This window comes from Suillus clintonianus (genome assembly GCF_016758775.1).
Source record: "Suillus clintonianus strain FC179 chromosome Unknown DEU56scaffold_53, whole genome shotgun sequence".
NCBI lineage: Eukaryota > Fungi > Basidiomycota > Agaricomycetes > Boletales > Suillaceae > Suillus > Suillus clintonianus.
The window spans coordinates 145,218-164,168 of record NW_024539277.1 but is presented as its reverse complement, the minus strand read 5'-3'; the positions used below and the strand labels follow the sequence as shown (position 1 = coordinate 164,168).

The 18,951-nt window shown below is 48.4% G+C and overlaps 8 protein-coding genes across 8 annotated transcripts; 4 read left to right on the top strand and 4 right to left on the bottom strand.

The window, feature by feature from the left end:
• Window positions 1-7: 7 nt before the first annotated feature.
• On the top strand, window positions 8-1,759 carry DEU56DRAFT_739838 (uncharacterized protein; the record flags this gene model as incomplete). Its single annotated transcript, XM_041348766.1, has 7 exons — window positions 8-154; window positions 210-225; window positions 267-406; window positions 465-840; window positions 893-1,363; window positions 1,415-1,678; window positions 1,716-1,759. 7 exons carry the CDS (start codon window positions 8-10, stop codon window positions 1,757-1,759), a joined length of 1,458 nt encoding a protein of 485 aa, XP_041206755.1.
• A 3,151-nt stretch (window positions 1,760-4,910) lies between these two features.
• On the top strand, window positions 4,911-5,424 carry DEU56DRAFT_813356 (uncharacterized protein). The gene has a single exon (XM_041353659.1). It carries the CDS (start codon window positions 5,127-5,129, stop codon window positions 5,316-5,318), a length of 192 nt encoding a protein of 63 aa, XP_041206754.1. The 5' UTR covers window positions 4,911-5,126; the 3' UTR covers window positions 5,319-5,424.
• Window positions 5,425-5,558: 134 nt separating this feature from the next.
• On the bottom strand, window positions 5,559-7,578 carry DEU56DRAFT_813354 (uncharacterized protein; the record flags this gene model as incomplete). The annotated part of the gene is made up of 4 exons (XM_041353658.1): window positions 5,559-6,316; window positions 6,377-6,453; window positions 6,518-7,064; window positions 7,141-7,578. The coding sequence occupies 4 exons, from the start codon at window positions 7,576-7,578 to the stop codon at window positions 5,873-5,875; spliced, it is 1,506 nt and encodes a 501-aa protein (XP_041206753.1). The 3' UTR covers window positions 5,559-5,872.
• Window positions 7,579-8,544: 966 nt separating this feature from the next.
• Window positions 8,545-9,163, top strand: DEU56DRAFT_451297 (uncharacterized protein). Its single transcript, XM_041346277.1, has 3 exons — window positions 8,545-8,726; window positions 8,786-9,026; window positions 9,144-9,163. The coding sequence occupies exons 1-2, from the start codon at window positions 8,611-8,613 to the stop codon at window positions 8,889-8,891; spliced, it is 222 nt and encodes a 73-aa protein (XP_041206752.1). The 5' UTR covers window positions 8,545-8,610; the 3' UTR covers window positions 8,892-9,026; window positions 9,144-9,163.
• Window positions 9,082-10,047, bottom strand: DEU56DRAFT_813348 (uncharacterized protein). Its single transcript, XM_041353657.1, has 2 exons — window positions 9,221-10,047; window positions 9,082-9,170 (listed from the first exon to the last, which is right to left on the bottom strand). The coding sequence occupies exons 1-2, from the start codon at window positions 9,773-9,775 to the stop codon at window positions 9,123-9,125; spliced, it is 603 nt and encodes a 200-aa protein (XP_041206751.1). The 5' UTR covers window positions 9,776-10,047; the 3' UTR covers window positions 9,082-9,122.
• A 166-nt stretch (window positions 10,048-10,213) lies between these two features.
• DEU56DRAFT_451251 (uncharacterized protein) lies at window positions 10,214-11,199 on the bottom strand. Its single transcript, XM_041346276.1, has 3 exons — window positions 11,151-11,199; window positions 10,401-11,089; window positions 10,214-10,344 (listed from the first exon to the last, which is right to left on the bottom strand). Exon 2 carries the CDS (start codon window positions 11,024-11,026, stop codon window positions 10,415-10,417), a length of 612 nt encoding a protein of 203 aa, XP_041206750.1. The 5' UTR covers window positions 11,027-11,089; window positions 11,151-11,199; the 3' UTR covers window positions 10,214-10,344; window positions 10,401-10,414.
• A 4,938-nt stretch (window positions 11,200-16,137) lies between these two features.
• DEU56DRAFT_739839 (uncharacterized protein) lies at window positions 16,138-17,439 on the top strand (the record flags this gene model as incomplete). The annotated part of the gene is made up of 8 exons (XM_041348767.1): window positions 16,138-16,275; window positions 16,328-16,494; window positions 16,541-16,576; window positions 16,636-16,709; window positions 16,757-16,954; window positions 17,016-17,131; window positions 17,187-17,273; window positions 17,332-17,439. The coding sequence occupies 8 exons, from the start codon at window positions 16,138-16,140 to the stop codon at window positions 17,437-17,439; spliced, it is 924 nt and encodes a 307-aa protein (XP_041206749.1).
• Window positions 17,440-17,695: 256 nt separating this feature from the next.
• On the bottom strand, window positions 17,696-18,771 carry DEU56DRAFT_813324 (HRDC-like protein). Its single transcript, XM_041353656.1, has 3 exons — window positions 18,653-18,771; window positions 18,243-18,593; window positions 17,696-18,192 (listed from the first exon to the last, which is right to left on the bottom strand). Exons 1-3 carry the CDS (start codon window positions 18,656-18,658, stop codon window positions 17,926-17,928), a joined length of 624 nt encoding a protein of 207 aa, XP_041206748.1. The 5' UTR covers window positions 18,659-18,771; the 3' UTR covers window positions 17,696-17,925.
• Between the last annotated feature and the right edge of the window lie 180 nt (window positions 18,772-18,951).

The window sequence follows — 18,951 nt, the reverse complement described above, 5'->3', positions numbered from 1 at the left end:
TCGCAAAATGTCAGACGAAGAGACTCTACAAAAACACCCCCACCCCGAAGAATCAGACTCTGAAGAGGAGGACGACCAGCTGGATGATGTCCCAAAGATTGATATAGACGTCACGAAGCTGACACCTCTTTCGCCCGAAGTAATATCAAAACAGGTGCGCAAGCAGCTTTCCATTGTTTGAAGCAACTCATTGACAACGATCCTTTCAGGCTACAATTAACTTGGGTACGCAGAGCTCTGCGAGTATGCATAATTTAGCAATTGAGTTATCTCTGCAGGAACGATCGGTCATGTCGCACACGGAAAATCGACAGTTGTGAAGGCCATATCAGGCGTCATGACTGTACGATTCAAAAACGAGCTCGTTCGTAACATCACGATTAAGCTAGGTTATGCAAATGCAAAAGTATGTTCCCTGCGCTTCGCGTATGATGCATTGCTAATCTCGAGATCCACCATCGTAGATCTACAAATGCGAGAACGAGGCATGCCCACGCCCAGGCTGCTATCGATCGTATCGCTCGGACAAGGAAGATAATCCACCCTGCGAACGACCAGGATGTGGTCACCGAATGAAACTCATTCGCCATGTTTCCTTCGTGGACTGTCCCGGTCACGATATTCTGATGGCTACCATGCTTAACGGTGCCGCAGTCATGGACGCTGCCCTTCTTCTGATCGCAGGAAACGAGACATGCCCTCAGCCACAGACATCGGAGCACTTGGCCGCGGTTGAAATTATGAAGCTGGAAAATATCATTATTTTGCAGAATAAGGTCGACTTGATCAAGGAAGCCCAGGCTCTTGAGCATCAAAAATCAATCGCTGCATTTGTCAAGGGTGAGTCCTCTGCCGCATCGAATGTCCGATGATGTACTCATTCTTGTTACAGGCACGGTGGCCGAGTCGTCACCCATAGTCCCAATATCTGCGCAGCTGAAATACAACATCGACGCCGTCAACGAATACATTGTAAAGCGTATACCTATCCCAGTCCGCGACTTCACTTCCGATCCCCGTCTCATCGTTATCCGTTCCTTCGATGTCAACAAGCCTGGTGCTGAGGTCGATGACCTCAAAGGTGGCGTTGCCGGTGGTTCTATCCTCACTGGCGTGCTACGGCTAGGGCAGGAGGTCGAGATCCGCCCAGGAATTGTAACGAAAGACACCCAAGGCCGGAACCGCTGCAAGCCCATCTTCAGCAGGATCGTCTCACTACACGCCGAGAACAATCACTTGCAGTTTGCGGTTCCGGGGGGTCTAATCGGTGTTGGGACCAAAATTGATCCTACGCTGTGCAGAGCAGATCGTCTTGTTGGCCAAGTGCTGGGTGCTGTTGGGAAGCTCCCAAAGGTCTATACCGGTGTGTATCTCCTCGGTTTCGGCATCTTGGGTTGTTCTAAAGGGTATACAGAGCTTGAAATCAGTTTGTTCCTCCTCCGCCGGTTGCTTGGTGTTCGTACAGAAGACAAGAAACAAACAAAAGTCTCGAAACTTGCCAAGAACGAGCTCCTGTTGATTAACATTGGTTCAACATCGACTGGTGGGCGAGTATTGAGTGTGAAAGGGGATCTCGCGAAGATTCAGTTGACTTCACCCGCTTGTACTGAGGTTGGGGAGAAGGTCGCTCTTTCGAGACGTATCGAGAAGCATTGGCGACTTGTAGGCAAGTATCTCTGTCCACTTGGTAGATTCATTTACTGACTTCCCATCAGGTTGGGGAAGTGTCCAGCGTGGAACGGTGTTAGAGTTAGACTGATTCACTACCCATTCTTGCACTTCATGTGATCGGAGTCAATCTACATCTGTATCATTTATGCAGCACGCAAATGCAAGTGTTTTTATTCCACTACACATAAGACTTGCGAGGGTCCCCGTCCCTCATTATGACTTGACTTGTAGACTCCGCCGTCGACATATCGACCTTTTAATCCCCGCTATCAACTGTGCGGGTCTTGTCCCATCAGACGGCTCTAAACTGGGATCTAAGAGTGAAGCTTTGAAGTTGCAAGTTTGTGCTTGCGCTGTCTCGAATAGACTCTACTTCTGCCCGCAGGCTTAATGTCGCCGCAAACTTTGCGAGGTTCTACACTGTTCGGTTACTGAAAATCGACAGTGCGCGTTTGGTCAGCAATAACCATGCTCTCGGCTAAATTCTTTTGTTTCTCTGCCTTGAATGCGATGGGACTCCGCGTCTTCATTTCACTGCATCATCGATATTGAGAATGCCACTCGGATCCGTACGTTTTGAATGATTTTCCCGTCTCTGTTTTCGCTTTTGGTGGAACGGTACGACGACAGAATTTACTTCGTCGAGACTCAAGCTATTCTGGTTATCGGTGTATCACTGGTAACGAGATCGCCGGAGCTGCGCTGCGCATGCTTCAGTGTCTCCACGGAGTCCCCGCAATAATATTGGGGGGTGGTATGAGCTCGACGACCTGCCCGCTGATGCCTGGTAGCCGTTTGAAGCTTTTGTCCGCTACCATCTGGGTTGTACTTGCAGTTGAAGCTCTCGCAGGTGCTCGGGACATAGGGTTGCAAAGGTCGGCGGCCTAGGAGGGACTCCGAGTACTAGTTAGCGGAGGCTAAAGACGACGACGGCGCATACGTGCGTGATTATCGTCAACTTCTCTTATACTATCCCGCATTCTCGCCGGTAACTATTTTGCGTCAAAGTCTGGTGCTGTGCAGGTTGTCGATCAAATTTCCCTCGTGGGTAATCACATTAACGGGTGGTTGCTCCTTTTTTCCGAATTTCGAGTGCTGCATCCAAGACTCGCCAGCATGGCGCTCAACAATGGTGGGATTGAACGTCTATGAATTCCGACTATACTACTTGCAATGGCAAATATACTAGTACTGTCGGTGTGATCCAGCACTGCGAACGGGTGGCTATTCCATCTCCCAGTCACTGAGCGGTCAGTTGACGGTCCCATCTGCTCGGAGAGTGGCAATAAGCTTGACTGTCTTGTCATCCCAGATCTTGATAATATCTAAATTCAAGGGGAACAAGATACTCAGCAGTCGAGGGCTCGTATAATCTGTATCCACCAGTTACAATCATGGTCGTGTCCGGCGAGTAAACGACTACGTGTATGTATTCGTGCCATCTCCCAAATTTTCAATGACTTTGCATGCGTTGATGTCTCACAACTTCAGTCCACCATCTTCACTCCCGTCAACCACTTCCTTTCCGGCCGGAGACAACGCTGCGGTCCGTACTTCACTTTCTCCGTCCCTTCAGTCGTCTCCTATCTGTTTTCCATTAAGTTCCATACCCGCAGCGAGCCATCCCTCGAATAAATGATCATCTGCTGTCCACCTAGCTGATGGATGCTGTTCTCGACCCATTTGGCACATATTATTTGTTCGAAAGGGGTGTTGCGAGCTGGCATTGACCCTGCGTCACGAGCTACGATATTTCATTCCACACCAGATTACCAATATACATTACTTCACACTGCCAGTGGCAAGGTAAGGTAGAAGTTAGGTGGCAATCTGCTGGAATTTCAGATATGCATCTGTTCGAAACAATTTGTGGGTCTTCAGGTGGAACAATATTCAGCGCATAAAAGGAAAATATTTTCCTACTGTCCCCTTCAGATCTAACATCACATCCTCTCAAGCAATGCGTCTCTCCTTTGTTTTCGCTGTTGTTGCTGCTTTGACAGTATCAATATCTGCCAGCGACGCTGAAAGTGACAAATGTTCTTGGTTTTGCGTATATGATTCAGACTGTTCGAGCTGCCCTGACGGAATATGTGTGAGTATGAGTAGTTTGCGTCCTGGATGTAACTGCATGACTTATCGGCGTGGAAGGACTTCTTTCTTTGCTACTAGCTTAGCAGTGAGTCGTGTCAATGCTTTCACGTCGGTGCAGTATGGTTGATGGCATGACACGTGAAGCCTTGATCGGATGCTCGACCATTGGAAGTGGAATAAGGACTTTGGTGGCGGCAAAGGCGAAGTTTGGGGTAATCAAGCAGTGGAATGATATCTGCTACAGGAGGTTGAGAAGTCATGTAGTGTCAGAGCCATTGTGAGCCAGCAGACTGTACAGAGCTGGTTATCTATGGGCTTGCTTGGTAAAAAAAATGATTGGGAAAGGACGGGATGCTCACCGTAGATCTGGAAGTGCTATGGACAATTTGTCGAGCGGCTATACAATTTCATCAAGTGGCCTCGGTTCGACTTTGAAAGAGGGGATGCCCTGTGACCTAGTACTTACCTCAAATTGAAGCACTGGGGTGGGCCCACTGGCAGGCTCAGATACCACACAGTGTCGCACTACTGGGGATCCATATGGTACACGAAGGCCTAGGGGCGGGACCAAGCGTTGGTGAGCTCCCGAAAGTCTATACTTATAAAAATGAGAGCTTGAAATCAGTTTGTTCCTCCTCCGCCGATTGCTCGGTGTTCATACGAAACAAACAAAAGTGTCGAAACTTGGCAAGAACAAGCCCCTGCTTATTACTTAACATTGGTTTGATGCCGACTGTTGAACGAGTATTGAGCGTGAAGGGGAATCTCGCGAAGGTTCAGTTGACTTCATCCACATGTACTGAAGCAAGCTGGGGAGGATATCGCCCTTTAGAAACGTGCTAAGGGCCATCAGTGAACCCGTGAGGAAAGTAGAAGGCCATACATTACAATATATAGTACATAATCACGAGAATTAGCATAATTCTGCTATGGACAATTACATTGTGATGTTTGGCCTTATAGAGGTAAGATGCTTGCCTGATTTTCCTACAAATTTTTATGATCGAGAGAAGCGCCTGATTTTGCTCAAACTCCAAAGGCATCAAATAATTGACCCGAAATTATAAAGGTTTACAAAGCTTTGTCTAACCGTCAAATTTATATGGTACCTGTCAGATTGATACTACCCGGAGTAAGTTAGACAGAACTACCAAAAGCGCCAGCATGACAGATTGCCTGCAACTACCTGCCATTTTATCACCAGCACCAGATAATTCTCAACCTCAAACACTCATTTTGTGAAGAAAATCAATTTTATTTATATTGAAATGCATATGTAGTTACAGGACACAAAAAGAAACAGGGAAATATAGTGGAGAGGGAATATCACAAGAGGGAGAGACTAAGGCCAGCAAGGAACCATGAGGAAAGGCCAGGGAAGGAGCACCACGAACGGCCAGGAAAGGCCAGGGAGGGACCACCACGAACGGCCAGGAAGGAACCACCAGGAAAGGCCAGGGAGAAACCACGAACGGCCGGGAAGGAACCACGAGGAAAGGTCAGGGAGGGACCACCACGAACAGGAGGAACCACAAGCAAACAGCAGATGCTGAGCTCGAGTCTCGAGAGGTGGTGGTTGTAGGACCACCACGAACAGGAGGAACCACAAGCAAACAGCAGATGCTGAGCTCGAGTCTCAAGAGGTGGTGGTTGTAGCTATAGCGGTGAAACAAGATTGAAAGGAACTTAGCGTGAAAATTTCCGTCTTGCACAAACAATGACAAACCAATTTCAACCACTTGCGGTGGTCACATGATTTGAGGTTGTCCGATAATACTACAGTAAGATTTGAGGGCAACATCGACATGCGAAGGGGTGGACCATTTTTGGTCTCACGTGACGCCAAAATGGTCGTGCACGTGAACGACCATTGCGAGACCAATCGTAAGTCACGTGATATAAGTTGAAAAAACAGAGGGACGGAAGAACGAGACTAACGTGCGGAAGGGGGGGAAGGAGAATGATGCGAAGCAAGGGCGGGGCTTGATAGAAGCGTGATAATGTAAATATATACAAAATCTGAACCATTAGTAGCGAGGGGGAAAGGAAACTGTGAGGTACTTAAAAAGACAAGCACAAGAACACCTGAATTGAAAGATCGGAATTACTACGAGGCCCAATGCTCCTGGAGATACTCGACGCGAAGGTGCTTGACACCATTGTGCACAATCAGCAGTGCGTCTGGCGTCGATTCGTCAATCTCGAGCTCCTCATACAGCTTGAACAGCACAGTCCCTGACTCTTCGAGTGTTGTTGACCGGTCGAGCAGCATCATTGCAAATGCCTCCTGCTCGAGTGCAGGGCTTTCACCAGATGGCCGGAGGAATACTTGCTCGTATATTTGCTTGACGATTTCGAGGAAGGCACGCGGATGGAAGCGCTTGCCTTCAGAGAATATGCCTGGTGGCTGTGGCCAGGGTGGAGGCGGCTCATTTTTGGACACCTGCTTGGCGCCGTCGGCACAAAAGCCCCGTCTGTGGTTGTACCCTGAGTTCTCGGGACCGGGGTACATGATTGTCTTGCAGCGGGAGCATGTGTGTGCCTTGCGGATCTGGGAAAGCAAAGGGTAGAGAGTGAGCGAACACGAAATTTTTGAGAAAGACTTGCACACCTTCTTCCCAGGCTCAGCCTTGATGAGCTCGATAGCGTGACAGTGCCTTCTCCAGAACGTTTCTGAGCCGGAATGAGCTGTATTGTGAATTGGAGCAAGTAGTTAGTGCGTGAAAAAACACCAGAGAGCAGCTGAACTCACACTTGAAGTTGTTCTTTGCCACACGGTTCATGACAGCCACTTCAATCTCGCCGAGCTTTCGGAGAAGGGCCTGGGGGTTCTTCCTCACTGTTTCAAACCCATTAGCGCGGTTCTTCTCCTCGAGACGGTAGTTATAGGACTCGGTAGCTACAGCCCACTGTTTTGGCGTCATCTTGAAAGAGATCCACGAAAACTCGGCCCTCATGTCCATAAACAAATGAAACTCGATGTTGCCAGAGATTTGCATGGCGCGGGCGTCAATTCTTGATGCGATCGTGAAGAAATGCTGAGAACGTGTCATCCCCGGAGGCCTCGGGATGGGTGTGAGATTGTTTGCGGCAGGGCTTGTCACTGCAATGGGTGTGAGATCGCTTGCGGCAGGGCTGCTCACTGCAATCTGTGGAGTGGAGTTGGATGTGACCTTGGGCTGAGGTTGGCTGGGAGTGCCGGTGCTGATGGCCGTCAGCGGCCGCGAGAGAGGAGCTTTGCAGTATGGCAACCTGCTCCTGGGCTTGAGGTAGCAGTCCAATGTGGCTGATGGAATCCCCTGCAATGCGGGTCAGTAAAGAAAGGAAGCGGTTTTCATGTGATGATGAATTGGAGAGGGGAATATGTGAATATACGAGGTAAGTGAAGTAAGCGGCAGAGAACTTACCTGACTTGGAGATGTCAAATGCCGCATGATTTTGCGGGGGCGGCAGCTTGCATGCCATACTTCCCTTTGGTTGGCCAGAATCGTCGGGTTCGCTGTCGGAGATGACAATGGTGTCATCTGCCTTGCGCTTCTTCGTTGCGTGGGGCTGAGTATCGGTTCCAACGATGGCTGAACTGGCAGAAGTGGCGTCACTGACATTGGCAGTAGCAGGATGAGGAGCGTGAGGCAGTGGCGTGACGAGGGCTGGAATATGAGGTGAAGACTCAAATACAGGTGCCTCCGGCATAGAAAGGAGTTGTGGGTCAATATCAAATTCTTCGAGGATTTCAGCCCTCGTCGACCGCAGGACGAGGTCTACGGCATCACCGTCATCGCTGAGCGCCTCAAGCATCTTGTTTCCAGACATGTTGAGATCGACAGGTGTGTCTTCGGCCTTGATGTCCAGTAGCCCACCAAATGTGGAGGCGAAGCTTGATTCAACAAGCCCAAAGTGCTCGTTCGATGGGACATCTTGGAGCTCTGGTAGGCAGCATGTGCTAGTGGTCTTCTCTTCGAGTCGGAGGTTGTTGAATTGCTTCGCGATCCTGTCGACGAGGTGAATGTGATGAGAACCGTGAGTTGATGTGATAAAGTCCGATTTGCTTGCCCTCGAAAAGGCAACACGAACATTTCGTCGAAGAACGAAGTCGTGGCAAAGGCCTGTGAAGGTCACGATTCCGCTGGTGTGCGCACGCTGGAGGGAGTTCCAGCCTTTGTGGGACCCCTCCACACGGCTTCCATCTGTTCGTATGTCCTGCCGCTGACGTTCGAGGCAGCCTTTCCGTACGTGTTTGAGCTGTTCCTCATGAACCTGAAATTGATATTAGTGTGAAACAGGCTGTTCCAGGGATAAGTACTCACTCTGCGTGCCCCCGCTGACCAAACTGTACCTTCGCATGCCCATTTCTCAAACGTCGAGGTGAGTCTCGTCTCCTGCTCGTTTCGTTCCCAGTACTTTGCGGGATTCCCACCCTCAGCATGTTTCTTCAGGATACAGGCAGAAATCTCCGCGACTACTTCCTTCCTGTGGGGATTCTTGGAGGGATTAAGGATCACAGTCGCATATCTTGCTTTTAGGATTAGCTTGTAGATTATTAGACAAAGGAAAATGTACTCGCCTCATAATGAAATGCCAGACATCCAGTTTCATTGTAGCATCAGGAAAAACAATATCCACAGCGCTGCGCACATGGCAGCAGTTGTCGGCGACAAATACTTCGGGCGGAGGGACACCAAGGGCCTCGCATCGTGTCTTGAGGCCTTCGAGAAGCTCGCTTATCTCGGCATTTGACTGGCCATGACAGAAGCGCTGATGTAGTTAGTAATCAGCACTGTCTCGTTCACTTTGCGAAAATAGCCTACCCAGCCCACAATCTCACCATTCTCATTCATCAGACTTATGATCCCCCCCTTCAGGACCTTCAACTTCTGTTTCTCTCGGCTGGTTATGATTGCTTTCGTGGCGGCACGGAATGTGTTATCGAACGAAATACTTATGCCTGTTCAGCATTCAAGGTGAGCGTCAATTGCCGATAGCAGAGCAATTCCCAAGTCTTACCAGAGAGTGTGCGAAGATATTCCTCAGACTCCCTTTCCCGCGTTGCTGACACAAACTCCTGGAAGATCTCGCTGACCATGTCATGCGAGATCGGCCTCGCATTGTACTCTTTTACGTCGTAAGGACCCGAGAACGCCCGAAGTGGATTTGGGCTGAAGAAATCCATCCCATGTCGTGTCGTTCGACGTGATTTCCAAGCTTGAAGGTAATCCAGCTTCCGCCTGTGGTACTCAAGCAAATGAAGTTCTTTTTGAAAGGTATGTTAGACCCGTGCTTGAGAAGTAGATAGTGCTACTCACGTCGGATGTTTTCAGTGAGAGTTCCCGCTGTAGATGATGGGCGTAACTCAATAACTAGATCAAACAACTCGCGAGTAACAGCACATCTGTAGAAAAATATTGGTACGTCGGCTGCCGCAATGAATGTGACTCAGCCGCTGAACAATCACCAGCCAAACTCGATCAAGCTCACCTGGAATGGACCAGTGGGACCAATTGCGCCAGAAGTCTTGGCTTGTTGTTGCGAAGCAGTGTCCTTTGATCATCTTCCTGTTGTCACGCTCACACTCGCTTTCTAGACCCTTCTTGCTTGACGGATCATTTTTGCAAGTCTCGCAGCGGAGCTGCATGCCTATCGCTGCCTCATCAAGCATTAATCCATGGACATCTCGAGGACCGGTCCCAGTCCACCCGTCCCACGAAACACCATCTGTACAATTGCACCGCGGACATCTTGCAAGCTCGGGGTGGTAGAATGGATGTACAACGCGAAGAGGCTTCAAGTACAAGACCTCTGGGTTAACTGGAGGCTCGGACTGATTGCGCTTTCGGGCATGGAGATAGGATGGTGGCAAAAAGTGAGGGCCAAGTATTGGAATCCTGCTGTCCAGGCATGGTCGCATGAGTGATTTCGCTGATCGTATTCGTGTCTTCTCTGAGATATAGTTGATGTACTCGATGACTTCAGCTTCCCATTCACACTGGCGCCTGGGTCTTGGATGGGTCATGCGCTCGGTATGTCCTGTCCACGACCCAACACGTTTTTTCACCTATAGCGCAACAGGTCAATGTCAATATGCGAAGTTCTGCATGCCAGTGCATACCGCATCTTTCCAGTTTGCCTCGAATTTTTTCTGTGTGTCTTTTGGCTCCAGCATTGATAGCAGTTTGCGTACCCCGTCCGGTTCATAGACAGACATGATTCTCTCAAAGTCTGCGAGGCTCTGCGTGCGTTGGAAGATATAAAATGTAGCTAGTACTGTGACGGTAATGGAAGGGCAATGACAATAATTTTTTTTCGCAATTAGGAGGCGGATGCTCTTTGCGCTTGACTACTTCCACCACACTAGTGTCCGAACTTGAGTTCACTCTATATTTGTGTAACTGCTGTGCCAAGTCACCGTCAAAATAAATTATTTCGTCAAGCGTGATTGGTGAGATGAACGAATTCAATTAAAGGCTCGAAACTAAGAAATGGTACTACCGCATACTATGTAGTTCAAAACTACTAAGTGGCTCCGCGTCTCCACCAAGTCCATCCGTCAAAGTCTACTACCAACTGGGGGGCAACCCACAACTATCAGATCCGACTCCATTAGCAACGGTGCAGATGCCGTATCTGTCAGAGCTCACCTGGACCCACAGATTCACACCGAGGATATTAGTGTGTGTAGTTCGGATTTGATGAACAAGTTAACCACCTTGTGATGTCCAAAAAAGCGCCCTGTCACCCGGAAAGAAGCTTCCGCCGACTCCGCAAATGACAGCACAGGTGGGTCAAACACCAGATCGTGTCCAAATAGCTTGATACTGAAATGTGGATCTGGTTGTGGGATACGGATGACGACCGGCTCTGACTGGACTCGATAGGTAAGCCATGGAGGGAGTGGGCGTTTGAAGTTGACAGTGATATCTGGTGGGCCACCAGACGTTGGGGTGCGCGCTTGACACAGATGCTCGCAACGAATGGAATCATAGACATCCCCCAATGACTCGTCCGACAAGCGATTATCATGACGTCGGAAAGCTTCAAGGAAGTCTCTGGCAGTAATGTTTCTTTTGGGATGCCCCATTTGACCCGGCTCATGAGAGATGGCACCGTGCAGGACGTCGTTCAGCTGCACGATGGCTCCTCCAAGCGCAGGCATCAATAACCCAATCATGCCCAGCGCAGGCAACTGGATTAGCCTCATACCACCGATTTGCGAACGACTCACTCGAGGAGAACGTCGAGAGGAGTGACACCATGGTTGCCCCATTCCGGGATGTGAACGGACTGAAGGAACAACCAAAGGGCTTTGTTCACCCTCAGTCCAATGAATCTGAAGGCGTCAAGGCAATGCTTGAGCACAACACGACTTGAATGCTGCAACAAATAATCACCGAGGGTCGTCATGCTGCTGGAAGAGCGATGCGACTGCATTATCCGGGTCTGTTGAGAACTGCTCGACGAATGCTTGCACCACAGGGGTTCTTGGGATGGTTCTTGAACACGGCTCCTCACGCTCGCTGGTGTGAAGAAGAGTTGTCAGCAAAACCACATTCTTGACGGTGAACTTCCGATCAGCAGGATTAGGCTTCGTCACCTCGGAGGAACATATCAGAATCCTCAGGGCGAGGTTTAGCAATGACGAGAATGTTGTTGAACAGGAAGAGGAAGGGATCCTTGCAGATATTGGAATTCACCCACCTGGAAGACTGGAGAGCATTGTAGAGTAGCCTTTCTCCTTAGTCCGTTGGAGAGGGCACGATCTGAATATTCGTCAAATAGAGAATAAACAAGAGAGCATACATACCTTGAGATTGCGCTTCAAACAACCCCTTCGCGAGATCTCCGAGTTCCGACAGAGCGACCCCTTCGCAGCTTCCCGCGCGCCTGCGGCGTGCTGGCCCCTTCGCATGACCATATTTTCGATTTGAGGCTGAGGTGATGGTCACGTGCATGATCTTAGATGACATTGTAATTCACGCAATATTTGAATCTACTTGTAAGTCAAATATAAATGAAGGAATATGATGTTGCTCACCAAACATTACCTAATTACACGAATTCATGACCTCGTCGGAAATTCTCATAAGAATATATTTTAGGTTTCAAGTGCTAACGGTGCTTTCCACGATAAAGTCTTATATCACCTTATATCACTTTGTAGTTTAAAACATAAATTAAGGGATATGGTATGAGTCAACAAGTATGACTTAACGATGCTACTGCACATTGATCGCTGCGACGGCGCTATGTCGTTATCTTGTCGCGAACTCCTGATGGTAAAATGAATTTTCAGACATCTATTGCTATGTACTGATCACTAATATTTCTTGCCGTATACATAGGTTTATTCAGCGGTAGCAAAATTATTTCACACTATATTTCTCACAGCTACCATATCACGGACTCCTCAATTCTCTGATGGCCAGTGTGCCGGAAGTCGAAAAAAAGTACAAAAATTGTCAGCAATTTTCTGACCTGCACAAGATGGACTTTTGAGAAGCTAATTATCCACATACTGACCTTGCAGCGAGATGATTTGGGCATGTTCAATTTCTTACACCGCTCTATATACTTATGTTTGCACTGGTCGACTCTGTCGGAAATTTCGAAAATCCATTTTAAGCCATCATAATGGATTACATAAAATAGACAAATTCGGCAGCACTATTTTAATGCTGATATAATATTGAGAATGCCACTTGGATCCGTACGTTTTGAAAGATTTTTCGGTCTCTGTTTTCGCTTTTGGTGGAACGGCACGACGACAGAATTTACTTCGTCGAGACTCAAGCTATTCCGGTTATCGGTGTATCACTGGTAACGAGATCACTGGAGCTGCGATGCGCATGCTTCAGTGTCTCCCTGGAGTCCCCGCAATAATATTGGGGGGTGGTATGAGCTCGACGACCTGCACGCTGATGCCTGGTAGCCGTTTGAAGCTTTTGTCCGCTACCATCTGGGTTGTATTTGCAGTTGAAGCTCTCGCAGGTGCGCGAGACATAGGATTGCAAAGGTCGGCGGCCTAGGAGGGACTCAGAGTACTGGTTAGCGGAGGCTCAAGACGACGACGACGTCGGCGCACACGTGCATGTATACGTACGCGTGCACGTTAATGATATCACTGAATATTGCAATTGCTAACAAATTCTAGACCTCTAACTTAGTCTCGCGCTGATATCCGACGGCGAATGAATGGTGGATATAAGTCCCGAGATTCTCGCCTCAGAATTCTCTTATAATCCCACATTCTCGCCGGTAACTATTTTGCGTCAAAGTCTGGTGCCGTGCAGGTTGTCGATCAAATTTCCCTCGTGGGTAATCACATTAACGGGTGGTTACTCCTTTTTTCCGAATTTCGAGTGCTGCATCCAAGACTCGCCAGCATGGCGCTCAACAATGGTGGTATAGTAACGGTGCACAGCGGCACCAGTCGCTGACTCCTTTGGGGGACATACACCTAATAAGGGAGTCGGGGATACATATTCTTCTGAGATTATCCTCACGATGCCTACAGGTAAACCCATTAATATTGTCATGAACAGGCTATGATTCACACATAAAAGATTTCAGCAGGTTTCAACCGATACAGCGCCCTCACAAGCTTGACAAATAGATTTTGAATCATGAATTCATCAGTACCTTGGCTTCGAATGAGTCGGAGCAGATTGAACGTCTCTGAATTCCGACTATACTACTTGCAATGGCAATGATACTAGTACTGTTGGTGTGATCCAGCACTGCGAACGGGTGGCTATGCCATCTCCCAGTCAAGCGGTCAGTTGACGGTCCCATCTGCTCGGAGAGTGGCAATAAGCTTGACTGTCTTGTCATCCCATATCTTGATAATATCTAAATCCAAGGGGAACAAGATACTCAGCAGTCGAGGGCTCGTATAATCTGTATCCACCAGTCACAATCATGGTCTTGTCCGGCGAGTAAACGACTGCGTGTATGTGTTCGTGCCATCTCCCAATGGCTTTGCATGTGTTGATGTCTCACAACTTCAGTCCACTATCTTCACTCCCGCCAGCCACTTCATTTCCGTCCGGAGACATCGCTGCGGTGCGTACTTCACTTTCTCCGTCCCTTCAGTCGTCTCCGATCTGTTTTCCATTAAGTTCCATACCCGCAGCGAGCCGTCCCTTGAATAAATGATCATCTGCTGTCCACCTAGCCGATGTATGCGGTTCTCGTCCCATTTGGCAGATATTATTTGTTCGAACGGGTGTTGCGAGCTGGCATTGACCCTGCATCACGAGCTGCGATATTTCATTCCACGCCAGGTTGCCAATATACCTTGCTTCACACTACCAGTGGCAAGGTAAGGTAGAAGTTAGGTGGCAATCTGCTAGAATTTCAGATATGCATCTGTTCGAAAGAGCATTTCAGGTGGATAAGCTCTTCCTACATCGGTATGAGGAACAATATTCAGCGCATAAAAGGAAAAAAATTTCCTACTGTCCCATTCAGATCTAACATCACATCCTCTCAAGCAATGCGTCTCTCCTTGATTTCCGCTGTTGTTGCTGCCTTGATAGTATCAATATCTGCCAGCGACGCTGAAAAAGACAGCTGTGATTTCTTTTGCGTGTATGATTCAACCTGTTCGGGCTGCCCTGATGGAGCATGTGTGAGTTTGAGTAGTTTGCGTCCTGGATGTAACCGCATGACTTATCGGCGTGGAAGATATTCTTTCTTTGCTACTAGCGTGGCAGTGAGTCGTGTCTCTGCTTTCACGTCGGTGCAGTATGGTTGATGGCATGACACGTGAAGCCTTGATCGGATGCTCGACCATTGGGAGTGGAATAAGGACTTTGGTGGCGGCAGAGGCGAAGTTTGGGGCAATCAAGCAGTGGAATGATATCTGCTACAGGAGGTTGAGAAGTCGCGTAGTGTCAGAGCCCTTGTGAGCTAGCAGACTGTACAGAGCTGGTTATCTATGGGCTTGCCTGGTAACAAAGATGATTGGGAAAGGACGGGATGCTCACGGTAGATCTGGATGTGCTATGGACAAACTGTCGAGCGGCTGTACAATTTCATCAAGTGGCCTCGGTTCGACTTTGAAAGAGGGGATGCCCTGTGACCTAGTACTTACCTCAATTTGAAGCACTGGGGTGCTGTGCGAACTGGGTGGGCCCAGGCGCAGATACCACACAGTGTCGCACTACTGGGAATCCATATAGTACGCGAAGGCCTAGGGGCGGGATCAAGCGTTGGTAAGCTCCCGAAAGTCTATACTTATAAAAACGAGAGCTTGAAATCAATTTGTTCCTCCTCCGTCGATTGCTTGGTGTTCATACGAAACAAACAAAAGTGTCGAAACTTGGAAAGAACAAGCCCCTGCTTATTACTTAACATTGGTTTGATGCCGACTGGTGAGCGAGTATTGAGCGTGAAGGGGGATCTCGCGAAGGTTCAGTTGACTTCATCCACACGTACTGAAGCAAGTTGGGGAGGAGATCGCCCTTTGGAAACGTGCTAAGCGTGCTGGAAGTCGGGAAGAACTTCCGAAGAAGTACAGAGATTGTCAGCAATTTTCGGACCTGCACAAGATGAGGTGACCTTTGAGAAGCTAATCATCCACGTACTGACCTTGCAGCGAGATGATTTGGGCATGTTCAATTTCTTACACCGCTCTATATATGTTTCCATTGGTCGACTCTTATGGCCGTGGCGAAACTGGATCTGTTCAACTATTTCACACACAAAATGTACACAGAGTCGCATACCATTGCCGATATGTATCAGGCCCGGGATGCTTTTGGGATTAGCGTGACTTCCCGTTTTAGTAACACGCGGGATGACAAAATGCTCGAGCTCGCTGTCCTCAACAGCGAGCTCAAATCGTGCACTTGGTAGTGCATTTGGTGTTGTATCGCGCATTAAAAAGTGGGCTTTGGAGCGTCATAGTTAACCATCTGATTATGGCCAGTTGGGACAGACCTCTGATGATCTATCCACTGGCACGACAGCCTGAGGATGTCGACGTCCGGGCCGGCATCGAGGTGTGGTCACAGAAAAAAGATGTACGTGGTTGGCAAGTTTCGAACTTGCTACACCACGAATCGTATATCAAGAACCTCGAACAGCGGCGTGATCGTTTCTGGTAAGTAATCACCTTGCAAACTTAGGTTGCTACATACTGACTCTCAAACGTGACATAAGCTCGACGTACGTATTGCAGCTTTGTTGCCAGGATTTGAAACACCTTCTGGGAGTTTCTGTTAGAGGTGGAGTCCCGTACTGTCAAGCTGGTTGACCTAGCGAGCGGATGCCTCAAAAGTCTCTCACCAGCGTGGAAGTCTTCGCATAGCTCATGTACTATAAGTACTCGCGCTGTCGTTACGGAAGGCTACAGTATCACTTTCTGCGACTACCATGGGCAATTACTTGTCGCTACTGGGTCAATCGTTCCCGTCCAAGTCGGCTTTTCTCGTCGATGATATCCCCGACCTGACGGGGAAGGTCATAATCGTCACTGGAGCTAACACTGGGATTGGTAAAGAGACAGCGAAGGTAAGCTGCGAGAGATGGGCCTTACTTCATACTGCTGACCATGGAGTGAAAGACCTTGTTGGCCCATGGTGCCAAGGTATATGTAGCTGCCAGAAGCCAAGAGAAGGCAGAGGTAGCCATCAAGGATCTGAAAGACAGCACTGGGGGGGAGGCCCTCTTTCTAAAACTTGACCTCGGAGACTTGAAGTCTGTGAAAGCTGCCGCGGAAGAATATATCAGGTTTGTCTTCCGTCGCAATGTAGGGGGCTTCTTTTGACATTAACAGCAAAGAGACCAAGTTGGACGTTCTGTTTAATAGCGCGTGAGTGTACAATATCTACTGAATGCTGTGGTTTGGATATGCTCATCTTAGTTCATAAGGGGAGTCATGTTCCCTCCAACAGACTGGTTAACTGCGGACGGATATGACCTTCAGTTTGGAACGAATGTCCTCGGTATGACGATTACATTTCTGCTCTACAAGACTCTAATTTATCTGTAGGGCACTTCTACTTTACTAAGCTGCTATTGCCCACACTCATCGCTACCGCGAAGTCTGCACCTGATGGCAAAGCTCGCGTCATTACAACTTCGTCCTCAGCACACATGCTGTGTGGTCTCAATTTTTCCGCATTTAAAGACAGTCCTGCCCGCAAGAAGATGTCTGCTAGTGCACTTTATGGGCAGAGCAAAACTGCAAGTTGACTATGTTATTTTGCGTTACCTTTTACTGACCCGTCAACAGGGCAACATTGTACAAGCATTTGAACTCGCAAGGCGCTACGGTTCAGAAGGCATCGTTTCCATACCCCTGAACCCAGGTAACATCAAAACAGACTTGGCACGCCACATGCCGTCTTTTCAACGTAGTATTTTGGTTTGCAAATATTCTGCATGCAGCTCCTTGTTGAATGCTGATGAGTATTGTGTAGAATTTGTTCCTCTACGATGTCGAACATGGAGCACTAACCCAACTCTATGCCGGTACTGCTCCAGAAGCTGTGGGGTTAAACGGCAAGGTGATTTTTCCATCTCATGACATTCGCAAAGAGACGCTGAGATGCCTCTTTCGTGTAGTATCTCGTTCCTTGGGCGAGGGTTGGTCCAACTCGAAACGATGCTCGGGATCCCAAGACAGGGGTGGCTCTATGGGAATGGCTTGAGGAACAGGTCAAGGATATTTGATACCTTTTCTGTGATGCCAGGAAGTATCGTGCATGCATATTTTTCTTTCATAGTTGGCGGATATTGATGAATCGCGGGTGCGAATCATAGTTGCGTGGTTTCCTTTAGTAAAGAGGACAGTCGGTCCTTCTTTTCAAGAAAATTGTGGATAAATCACATGGAACATGGGTCAGGCAAAGGTAGCCGGAGCAACGCTGAAACAGTGCGAAACTTATTTATTCATTATACCTCATAGAACTGAAGTACAGTAAAAATACTACCCCATGTCAAAAATCTATAATGTTGAGCGACCGATATGTACTTTGCCTCACGATGATATTTCCCTTAGCCTTTGCGACAGCTAGATCTTAGTCGCAACCGAAAGATGTTAGAGAGACATCCGTATGATAGAGTAGGAACCTCTTTCACTTACACGGCAGCAGTCCGAGGAAGTCCTATATGGTCTTGCGACTGGCACGTACATGCATTCCTTGAACCGTAGCATTCTTAATCATCATCAACATCAAGGTCGCCTTCAACGCCTACTCCCTCTCCCGCGTCATCGAACTCCATTGCGTTCGCATCATATTCCCAAGTCTCTTGATCTGCTTCTTCGTAGACCTCCACTACAGCTTCACCACGCGTTCGTTTGACTTCGGGTACAGTCATAGTCCCATTGGAATGTCGAGGAGCACTTTCGTGTAATGAATTGGATACTACAGCAAGAAGGTCGTCCATTCGGTTCCCCAATCGATCTTCGAGTTCCTCGACGATCTGAATGGCGGTGTTCAGTCCATTTTGGCATGATGCAGACCCGCACATACAACATATAGCTCGACTGGCTCAGTTGGAGCCAGGTTGACTATCTGAAGTTTTTCTGATTTCGACAATCCGAACGGCTGAAGACCACGCACGAGCTGCGTGATGCTCGTGTCTGATTGGTGGAGGGTCGGCTGGTAGTCCGCCGATAGATACTGAATAGCTTCCAGCTCGACTGTGCGAAGGTTCTCGCTAATCTCTTCAGTTTGAGTGTCATGCGAGTTCTTTCCCGCAGCCTCTTCTTCCTTTTTGACGCGGATGGCAGTTTTTGTGCGGGCGATGTGCTCCGCATCGAGCTCGCGAAGGAGGTTCAATACCTCAAAGTTTGATAACAGTGCCGACCGAGCATTTACAACCTGTTTGAATACATAATGATTTCAAACAGCACACAAAGCATGGAAGACCTTCACAATACCTCCATAGACACGTTCGTAGGTTGCAAGCCCAGGAACAGAAAAGATACACCAAACGGACTGTTTCAAAAGACATAAGGTTAGGGTTACATAACGCGGTCTTCAAAGTTCAACCCGTTTGTCCTCCCATAACCCATGCTCTTTCCAATCCCCCGTGATGGATTCCATGAGGCTCTACGGACCATGATCAATTGTTCCACTAATCTGGGCCATTCCCAACGAAAAGATCCGTACTAGACTAGTCGGCCTACTACTGACACAACTTGAAGCCAAGTCCGGACATTAATGCAGTCCTTGTTCT

Excerpts from the sequence above, each read along its gene's own strand:
- DEU56DRAFT_813356 (XM_041353659.1), top strand. The coding sequence starts at position 5,127 with ATGAGGAAAGGCCAGGGAAGGAGCACCACGAACGGCCAGGAAAGGCCA.
- DEU56DRAFT_451297 (XM_041346277.1), top strand. The coding sequence starts at position 8,611 with ATGATCCCCCCCTTCAGGACCTTCAACTTCTGTTTCTCTCGGCTGGTT. Across the intron at positions 8,727-8,785 it reads ATGCCTGTTCAGCATTCAAG|ATATTCCTCAGACTCCCTTT; the intron begins GTGAGCGTCAAT and ends GAGTGTGCGAAG.
- DEU56DRAFT_813348 (XM_041353657.1), bottom strand. The coding sequence starts at position 9,775 with ATGACCCATCCAAGACCCAGGCGCCAGTGTGAATGGGAAGCTGAAGTC. Across the intron at positions 9,171-9,220 it reads GTGAGCTTGATCGAGTTTGG|CAATATTTTTCTACAGATGT; the intron begins CTGGTGATTGTT and ends CAGCCGACGTAC.
- DEU56DRAFT_451251 (XM_041346276.1), bottom strand. The coding sequence starts at position 11,026 with ATGGGGCAACCATGGTGTCACTCCTCTCGACGTTCTCCTCGAGTGAGT.
- DEU56DRAFT_813324 (XM_041353656.1), bottom strand. Across the intron at positions 18,193-18,242 it reads AGCCAGTCGAGCTATATGTT|ATCGTCGAGGAACTCGAAGA; the intron begins GTATGTGCGGGT and ends ACCGCCATTCAG.